General features: G+C 39.7%; 1 protein-coding gene across 1 annotated transcript; it reads left to right on the forward strand.

The window, feature by feature from the left end:
- The first annotated feature begins 6470 nt into the window (after nt 1-6470).
- Nucleotides 6471-8324, forward strand: LOC135708504 (uncharacterized). Its single transcript, XM_065230622.1, has 6 exons — nt 6471-6808; nt 6850-6948; nt 7016-7408; nt 7470-7733; nt 7962-8104; nt 8303-8324. The coding sequence occupies exons 1-6, from the start codon at nt 6566-6568 to the stop codon at nt 8322-8324; spliced, it is 1164 nt and encodes a 387-aa protein (XP_065086694.1). The 5' UTR covers nt 6471-6565.
- The last annotated feature ends 2215 nt before the right edge of the window (nt 8325-10539 follow it).

A 10539-nucleotide genomic window follows, 5' to 3' on the forward strand; every position in this document is an offset into this window, starting at 1 on the left:
AGTTGAGACTAGCGCACAAACCACAAACGAAGTGACTAACTGACGAAGAAATCAATTAAAATAATGTGGTTTGCTGTAATAGAATTTCCTTAGAAGCTTGTGCCATCAACCACCAGATGGGCTGGTATTTATGATTTGATTTGAACAAAGTTTTTTTGTGTGCAATGATCTTTGACGCAGTGTGCAAAGCACAAACGAAGTGACAGACGGAGCGGCTCGAAAACTTTGGTGACGAACCTGCTATTGCAATTTTTCAGTGTACCACATGGTAACACTACTATCAATACGAAACTAACGATTTTAAATTGGCTCACTACTTGACTAGCCTATTGGTCCCAAGCAAACGTTTAACGTACCCTATTCTAGTCGAAATTCTAGTACTACACAATGTTTGTTTTGATTCGCTACGAAAGTTTGACAGATAAAATGAGGGGTTAGTGGATTTTCCTATAATTCGAGGGGTGACTCGATTAGCTTGGGACTGAAGATAGTACCAGAGCTGAGCCAAAAAGTAGAGCTCGTTTCTTCGGGGCCTACTAGTCTTAGAGTTACCTCTATGCTACTATTCTACCATAGTGGTCTTTGGAAAGATTTGGATTTTTCAGATATAAGATTATTTAATACTCTAGTAACCTAAATCAACACTCAAAGGGGTAAAATATTAAATTTGGGGTGAATTTGAATGAAAGGGAACTTGGAGTGTAGAGCGCACTGCCGACTGGACGATTCTGAAGCCTGGCCAAGTGAGTGGGGTATGGGTTTATTTGATTGAATGTCATTTCCAATTTATATATTGATACATTCAAACCATTGGCATTTGGTATTTGAGATAAGACAGTGATAGGATGCGGAGGGCCCGCCCATGATGGTTTCCATTTATTGAATAGTTCAGATAGGCTAGAAATGATACGTCTACACGCAGAGAAATGATTTTTAAATTCAAATGGATATATTTTTGGCTCAGGGCCTAATAATATAATAATATATTATATTTTTGGTATTGATTCAAATATATTATTCGGTTAATTCAAAGAAACATATTTTGGAATAAAAAAACCGGTTGTAGAGTCATTAAACTGTTTGTTGATTCTAAAAACCATTTTGTTGATTCAAAAATATGTTTTGTTGAAATAATGATACAATATGTTTGAATCAATAACAAAATACATTAGGCCCTGAAACAAAAATCAATTTTTCTGCGTGTACCATATTGGTACCCGTTCACTGATCAAAATCAGATTCACATTGTCATGCCCTGACCAAGAATAGAGGGATTGACGATGATTTTTCATGTTTTATTTTGCATTTGCATATAATTGTAATTTTATGTTTGCTTTTGTAATTATAAGATAAATAGTTTACCTCATTTGAAACAATGAGCTGTACAAACTTGACGAATCATACATCTAACATGGTAGTAATTACAGTGTCGCATGATCTAACAGCCACTGCCTGCAACTAATGTTGGAGGGGCCGGCAGGGCTGATTACGGATCAAAACTAACATAACTCTAACATTAAAATGATCCCGAAACTAATGCTCATTCATTGCGCTTTTAGTCAGTCCTTTATTTAACGTCGGTCTCTGTTCCGCAATCTAGTGCCAATCACCGTCGGACATCGATTGCCATCCATTGACGGCAATCGAATGTGCAGGAAGGCAGCTTCCACACCTGCGTAGGATATCGCACCCATTCAACACACATGGGCCGGGACCAACGGCTTTACTTCCCTTCCGAAGGAAGACGACCAGAGATTTTTATGCCTCAGAAAAATCCCACCGACCTCAGCTGGGATTGAACCCACACCCATTGGGGTGTTAGAAAGCAGTCACGCTTACCACGCCGGCTTGCGCTTTTAGTCATAAAGTAGTTTTATTTATTTTCGGTGGACATTGGATTTTTTATATAAATGTTATCCTAAAAAGGACCTAGATTATTTAATAGTATAGTAACCTCAAGTCCGCGCTCGGTCACAATTTGTATTGTGATTAATCAACACTCAATGGGTAAAGTACGAAATTTCAGATGAATTTGAAACAAAGGGAACTTGGAGTGTAGAGTTCACTGCCCACCGGTTGATGCTGAAGTCTAGTGCATCATCACCCTGCTTTAGTTATCGTGATCGAAAATAATATAGTCCATGATTTCACCAGCACTCCAAACGCTGTGTCATATGACTTCCGTAGAGCTGACCATCGCAGTATCGTCCATGTGCTGTCTAACCTAGATTGGGAGCATATTCTAGATCCTGTAGACGTCAACATTGCTGCACAAACCTTTTCTCACGTCTTGGCATATGTCATTGACAGACACGTTTCCAAAAAGATCATCCATATCGACTCTCGCGTCCCGTGGATGACGAAAGATCTTCGCTCGTTGAAAAGAACTAAGAAGGCTGCTCTCAGAAGATTTACTAAACTCCGCACACTGCCGCTGAAATGCTACTAAAGGGTGATACGGTCAAAATTTGGTCAATATCAACTTGACGTATTTCTTTCAATTTTGCATTTAAAAAACCTGAACACCCCTCATTTTGAAGGTGTGTGTGTGTAGAATGTTGCTCCTATTTTGATTTTGAAATTCACTCTTCAGTTGTCAAAATGCCGTCCAAGCAAGAAGAGCAGCGTATCAAAATTTTGCTCGCGCATCGCGAAAATCCGAGCTACTCGCACGCAAAGTTGGCAAAATCGCTAAAAGTTGCCAAATCAACCGTTACAAATGTAATTAAAGTGTTTGGGGAACGTTTGTCGACAGCCAGGAAGTCTGGATCGGGGGGAAATCGAAAACCGGAAGCCGCTGAGACGACAAAGAGAGTTGCCGGTAGTTTCAAGCGAAACCCTAACCTCTCTCTCCGAGATGCCACAAATAAGCTGGGTGTATCGTCTACAACCGTGCATCGAGCCAAAAAACGAGCCGGACTATCGACTTACAAGAAGGAAGTGACTCCAAATCGCGATGATAAACAAAATACGACGGCCAAAGCGCGATCCCGGAGGCTGTACACGACGATGCTGACGAAGTTTGACTGCGTGGTAATGGACGACGAAACCTACGTCAAAGCCGACTACAAGCAGCTTCCGGGACAGGAGTTTTATACGGCAAAACGAAGGGGAAAGGTAGCAGATGTTTTCAAGCACATGAAACTGTCAAAGTTCGCAAAGAAATATCTGGTTTGGCAAGCCATCTGTACCTGTGGCTTGAAAAGCAGCATTTTCATAGCTTCCGGGACTGTCAACCAAGAAATTTACGTGAAAGAGTGTTTGAATAAACGTCTGCTGCCTTTCCTGAAGAAACACGGTTGTTCCGTACTGTTTTGGCCGGATTTGGCATCTTGCCATTACGGTAAAAAGGCCATGGAGTGGTACGCCGCCAACAACGTGCAGGTGGTTCCCAAGGACAAGAACCCTCCCAACACGCCAGAGCTCCGCCCAATTGAGAAATACTGGGCTATTGTCAAGCGGAACCTAAAGAAGACCAAAAAAACTGCTAAGGGCGAGCAGCAGTTCAAGGCAAACTGGCTTTCTGCGGCGAAGAAGGTGGACAAGGTGGCTGTACAAAATCTGATGGCAGGGGTCAAGCGTATATGAACGAAACCATCTCAAAAGATTTCCACCGATCCCTAGCCTATCAAGCTTAGCGATCGCAATTTCGTGGTTCAGCTTATCGAAGGCTGCCGTAAGATCTGTGTAGATAACGTCCGTTTGGGTCCGAGCAATCAAACTGTCTGTGACGTTGTGGAACGCCCAGTTATGAATCCGTGTTGATCTGTACTTAGATATTGCTTGCAATGCGCATTTAGGGACTCTATGACAACCAATTCAAAAAGTTTTGATACAGCACTCAGCGACGTGATTCCCCGGTAGTTGTTTACGTCGTGTTTGCTTCCCTTTTTTGCCGCTGGAAAGAGAGAGCTGGAATATGCGGCGCAGTGGATCTAAAAGACAAGTGATGTTCTTTTTAAGAATAATCGACGGAACACCATCGGGTCCAGCCTTAGTTGAAGTCTTAAGTTTAGATGCTGCTCTAGAAATCGTATCTGTAGTGGCTTCGACCATGCTGAGCGTTTGGTTGATCAAAGGAACATTACTGGCCGCGGAAGTAATGAGATTAGCGGAGAGTTGCTCGTCTTCAAGCACACTAGCAAATTTGGCTGAGAACAGGTTGCAAATGTCTTGTTAATTGCCAGCAGTTTCACCATTAAAAATCATGGAAGAGGGTAGCCGACTTCCCTGCGTTGCTCATTTACGAAGTTCTACATAGAAGGATTTCGGGTGTGATTTTAGCCGCCGTTGAATCCTCCTTACCTCACGGAGCGCCAATCGACAGTAACTTTGGGTACTTGTCGCTCAGCAAGCTTCTGCGCAAAGTCCGGTATACCTCAGGGTAGCCATCTGGGACCATTGGTATTTCTCCTCTACTTCGACGACGTTCACCATGTTATATCACAGAGCCACGATTATCGTTTGTAGACGATCTGACGAAGACGAAGTTTTTCTGCGCATCCGCTCACTCGCCGACTGCCGTTCTCTCCAAAATCAGATTGACATCTTTGCTGACTGGTGTAGTCTAAACCGACTGGTGGTCAACTCAGCTAAGTGTACAGTTATTACTTTCTCACGCAAGAAACAACCGATTATTTTCAACTACAAACTACTAGGCACGACTATCGAACGGGTGCACTGCGTGAAAGACTTAGGCGTTTTTCTAGACTCAAAGCTGACATACTCACACCATATATCGTATGTCGTCGACAAAGCGTCCAGAACGCTTGGCTTTGTCTTCAAGATTACTAAGAACTTCACGGACATTTACTACTTGAAATCGCTCTATTGCTCTCTCGTACGATCTACGTTGGAATACTGCTCTGCTGTCTGGAGCCCGAACTACAATAATGGGACCGAGCGAATTGAATCTGTTCAACGACGTTTTTTCGCTTCGCGCCCCGTAAGCTGCCTTGGAGATACCCACTTCGTCTTCCAAGCTACGAGAATCGCTGCCAATTGATCAATATCGAGCCCTTACGTATCCGAAGAGATGTTTTCAGAGCCTTAACCGTCGCCGATACTCTGCAAGGAAGAATCGACTGCGAAGCAATTCTGCAACAAGTGAACATTAATGTTCAACCTCGATCACTACGCAACAGTCTTATGCTGAGACTTCCACTTCTTCGAACTAATTATAGCATAGGGAGCGCTATTTACGGCTTGCAGCTAGTGTTCAACCGAGTAGCGTCGATGTTCGATTTCCACTTGACACGGAATATGCTTCGCCGAAGATTCTTTGCCTTTTTTTGCTGACCGAAGGCGCTTGATGCCCAACAGCTAAGTGTAAAAATTTTCCTTTTCCTTTATTTCGACAGTGAGCATTCATAAGGGCGAATACGCGATGATCGATTCTCTTCATCGATTTTCTCTTTGCATTGCTACAGCTAGGCGAAACAATTTTCTAGAATTTGTTCAATGCAGAGTAGTAACAGGTTGTATTGGCTATCAAAAGCAACAGCAAACGCACCGAGAAACGTTAAATCTAGCGAGTTATTAACAAAAGAGAAAATCGACGAAGAGAATCGATCATCGCGTATAGGCGCTTATGCATGCTTACTGTCGATTTAACGTCGGTCTCTGTTCCGCAATCTAGTGCCAATCTGGGACGGGACTTGACAATCGGGTAGCGATTTCGAGCCAATTTGCTGTCAAACCCGAACCAGTTTCTGATTGGGCGATTTGACAGTAGCAATCGTGGAATAAAAAGAACAGAGGGATCGCATTAATTTGGCTGGCAGTGATGCCGGAATCAATAAGGCTGTTAATTGTTTATATTTTCGAAAGTAAAGTTGAAAAATTGAGTGCACTGCGTGTTTTAAGCGATGCATATTGTTGTTTGTTAATGGTTGTTTTTATTGTGTTGAGCAAAAAGTGATGTACAAGCTGCTAAACTGCGGTAGAAACGCCGGATAAAATCCAAATTAAATTAGAAAAAAATATTTTACATTCCTGGCATCACTAGTCAACTCCGTCAAACACCATGCACAACTTTCCGAAGGGCATTCTCCAAAAACATTAGGAAGAGTGAGAAGATCGATTGTCAAGTCCCGTCCCGGGTGCCAATCACCGACGGACATCGATTGCCATCCATTGACGGCAATCGAATGTGCAGGAAGGCAGCTTCCACACCTGCGTAGGATATCGCACCCATTCACAACACACATGGGCCGGGACCAACGGCTTTATTTCCCTTCCGAAGGAAGACGTGACCACTGACCAGAGATTTTTATGCCTCAGAAAAATCCCACCGACCTCGGCTGGGAAGTGTAAAATTTAAGACTTATAAATTTTTAGTATCTTGACAATGCTTTCCTAGTTATTTTCGTTTGTAACTGTAGTATATGTATGTCGTCTGTATAATCTGTACTTTTTTTTTTACAACACAATTTCATAACGCATACCTTATGAACCCGGATGATTTTGATTTCATAAGACGCTTATGCATTTCATAAGCGTAACTTATGATTTTCAGAAGCGTCGATGAAGTTATCATTTTTGGATTTGAAGTCAGTTTGTCAAAATGGCGAATCATGGAAGCCTTGTGTTCAACGAACAGAGATTAATCGCAGATTTAATTTCGAATGTACCGGGTGTGTGCATTGGACTATTTCAGCAGGCAAAACTACGCTTAATAGACTTGCTAACGTTGGATGAAGCTTCTTTTTGTTCGCTGTTTTCGAATTACTCGCTTCCATTTGAAATCAACCAAATTTGGAGCTGGGTGCTGGATTGGCGGCAGAGAAATGTAAGTATTTGCATCCTATTTTAAATGATTTATGCTTTTTTAATTGATTTCATTTCAAGCACCTTCAAAACTGTTTGCTAGTGGAAGAAGTTCCAGATTTCGCAAGAGGTGGCCAGCTCCTGAAAGAAAAAGCAGTTAGAATCGGAAATCCGATCGATGTAAGTTCCTGTTTCTTATTATTTCCTCGTGTTTTACCCCATTTTGTTTTTTTTTTTATTTTCACAGGATCTCCGAGTGTTTAAAGAGGAAATTCAGGAAAGTTATCCATCCGCTGATGAAGATTTCAGCCATGTAAACAAACCAGTTAACGAAATTGATGATTCGAGTGAGTTTGTTCTACCAGCACCCTCGAGTTCAGCAACCGGAAAGCAGACGACAATTACGAACGCAGCTGTATTTAAGTTTAAAATTACCACTGAAGAGTCAAATTTGGTAGCGGAAAGTGCAGAAAAATTATCTACAGAAAAGCTCGAGAAAAGAGGATTATTTTCACTTCGAAGTACTCTCAGTGAGCCTACATCAAATAAAAAGCTTCCTCCAGCTGTACGTACCGTCGAGGTTTTAGAGCCAGAAGTAGCAGAGCATTTTCCTGCGAACAGAAACGTGGAACAAAACAACGTAAGTTATTTTATAATATATTTGACTAAGTTCTAAAAATCTACTTCTTTACTGCTTCTAGGAAAGAGAAGAATTTTTGACATCAGCGAACAGCGAATCACCTCCTTTTCTGTCGCCAAACCATCTCCGAGCTCTTTTGGTAAAAACAGATTATGGAAAACAAGTGTTGAAAGAAGCGACAACGCACAAGCTTTCTAACGCGGGTCAAAAGCTAGTCGTCGACATGGTTGCCCGATTCCATTTATCTTTGGGACGAAAAACCACTGCAGAGTCAATAAACGACCTTAGTGAAGTCATTATTCGCGTTTTTCCCAAAAAATCAAAGGTTAAACTTAGTGAGAATATGACACGATTAAATGATAATGTTTTCAGTGAATGGTGATTTTATTTTTCGTCAATTCTTCCGTTTATTATTGACAGTCAAAAATCAACGCTAAGGGTTGTACTTGTACACCCTACAAGTAAAAAAATTGACGGAAAAACAAATCATTTTATTATAGAAATTAGAATTTTGGATAATCTGGCATCTTTTTTGCATCTTTCATTATTTAAGGATACATACTACCTACCGAAAGCTGATAGATCCAATCCTGGAGGAAAAGTTTTTAGCAGGATCAACTATATTAAACAATTCAAAGGTTCACAATTTACAATAGGTCAATTTATAACAATATCGGAAAACGCATCGATCAAATTGTTAGAAATAGAAGAGTTTGTGAAACATAGAGAAACAATATATGCAATGTGCAGAAATTGGGAAAAAGGAGCATATGATGATCATTTATTAGCTTATGAAGCAGTAGAAAGATGTGATTCAATGTGTATTATTGGTATTAATGCAGTGATTGGATCTCCATTTTCTATTCATGAAGTGAAAAACCATTATTATTTCAGGATTAATAATGATTTTAACTAGATGTAGAGAATATTATTAAGTTTAGTATTATAAATAAACCAATGTTGTTAATTAATTATATTTCAATAAAATAACATTTAAGCCGTAGCAAATGATTGAATATTTTTCACCAAGAAAACATAAGTTGATCGAGCTTTGTCCATCCTTAAAATAAGTGACGGTTGGATAAATTTCGATCAATTTATAAGCTTCTGGATAATTAAATTTCTATTAAAAAAATAATTCATATAACATACTTATAAATATTATAGCAAGTTAATAATGATATTCATAACTACTCATTATGATTTTCACAAGTAAATACGTATGTTATTCATTACACATGAATATGATTTTCATAAGACAACTTATGAAAATCTTAAGTGGTATGATGAACAAATTCCCCTCCGAAGTCATAAGATAAACTTATGATTTTCATAACAGATCCTTTTGTCGTAAAGTCATTAGTCATTCTTATGGAATTCTTAAGTACTTTTGCCTCAGTGTGGGACTATTTCCAGCCTGTTGATGCAACCATAACAAATAAACAAATAAACAAATAAAGTCTGGCCAAGTAAGTAGGTTAGGGTCTAATGATTTCTGAATGGACAATACAGTGCAGGTGGACATTTTATTTTGTGCTCTCTATATGTATTACCTATAATCTTTGAATCAGTTTTAGGTTTTTGGGTTAACAGAGGCAGAGCGTGGAGGGACCGCTTAGGGAAAGCATAATGTTCATACTTGAAGAGTTCAGAGCGGCTGAGCTGTTCGGTGGTAGTTTGACCGTTTGACCTTCCTTTCAAAACCAATTTGGCTCTAGAACAATTTTAAACTTTTTCTGCATTTTTCACATGTTGCAATTGTTGAAAAGAAGCTCGATATAAAGTAGCTTAATACAATTTCATAGAAATGTCAAAGTCCTACCGAGTAGTTTAGCTGTTCTGGTTTCTGATTTCGGTACAGTTTGTTGAGATCGGGTATAGTTTCTGAGTATGTTGTTTGAGGATTCCTATTTTGAAATAACTCAGATTAGCACAAACGAAGTGACAGACGACTAACTGGCGAAGAAATCCATTTAAATAATGTGGTTCACTGTAATAGAATTTTCTTGGAAGCTTGTGCCATTATCCACCAGATGGGTTAGTTTTTTTGTTTTGATTTGAACAAAGTTGATTTTGTGTACAGGCATGGAAAATCATTTGCATTCATTTCATACATTCATTTACATTCATTTGCCTCTAACTTTTTTCATCAACACCCTTCCGCAAAATGATGTATAGAGCTTTTGTAGGTTTTCTTATTAGCTACAAGTTTTGTTCATAACTCAAATCTGTATCTCCTATGCATCACGAACTAGAGCGGGCAGAACTTGTTACTGTTTTTCAGTGAATGTAAAATACATTCACTGAAAAACAGTAGTGGCTTCTGTTCGCTCTGCTTCGTCATGCATATGAGATACGGATTTGAGTTGTTAACAAAAGTTGTAGCTTATAAAAAAAACCTACAAAAGCTCTAAACATCAATTTGCGAAATGCTGTTAAAGAAAAAAGTTAGAGGCAAATGAATGTAAATGAATGCACGAAATGAATGCAAATGATTTTCCATGCCTGTTTGTGTACAATGATTTTTTGACAGTGTGCAAAGAGTGCGTATCATTTTGTCATTTTTAAAGCATTTCGATTTTGAGTAGAGTGAAAGAGATAGAACCAAAACATTCTAGTACATTTGGTGAAAATGCTAGTTCAATCTAGTAGTAGCAACAATCAATACGAAACTAACGATTTTAAATTGGCTCACCACTTTAGTAGCCTATTGGTCCCAAGCAAACGATTAACGTACCCTATTCTAGTTGAAATTCTATTACTACACTATGTTTGTTTTGATTCGCTATGAAAGTTTGACAGATAACATCAGGGGTGTGTGGATTCATGCAGAACATGCAGGGGTGAGTGAAATAGCTTGGGACTGCTTGGGACCGTTGTTCTGGTACTGAGTGAGCCAAAAATAATAATGATTTTCTTCGGGACCCAGTGGTCTTAGAGTTACCTCTATGGTACTATCATAGAGGTAACTCTAAGACCACTGGGTCCCGAAGAAAATCATTATTATTTTTGGCTCACTCAGTACCAGAACAACGGTCCCAAGCAGTCCCAAGCTATTTCACTCACCCCTGCATGTTCTGCATGAATCCACACACCCCTGATGTTATCTGTCAAACTTTCATAGCGAATCA

The sequence above is a fragment of the Ochlerotatus camptorhynchus genome, unplaced genomic scaffold, assembly GCF_037179485.1.
Source record: "Ochlerotatus camptorhynchus isolate MF236.1 unplaced genomic scaffold, CSIRO-AGI_Acam_v1.1 ptg000330l, whole genome shotgun sequence".
NCBI lineage: Eukaryota > Metazoa > Arthropoda > Insecta > Diptera > Culicidae > Ochlerotatus > Ochlerotatus camptorhynchus.

Coding starts and splice junctions, on each gene's coding strand:
- LOC135708504 (XM_065230622.1), top strand. CDS start 6,566: ATGGCGAATCATGGAAGCCTTGTGTTCAACGAACAGAGATTAATCGCA. Junction 7,409..7,469: donor GAAACGTGGAACAAAACAAC/GTAAGTTATTTT, acceptor TACTGCTTCTAG/GAAAGAGAAGAATTTTTGAC. Junction 7,734..7,961: donor TTTTTCCCAAAAAATCAAAG/GTTAAACTTAGT, acceptor TCATTATTTAAG/GATACATACTACCTACCGAA.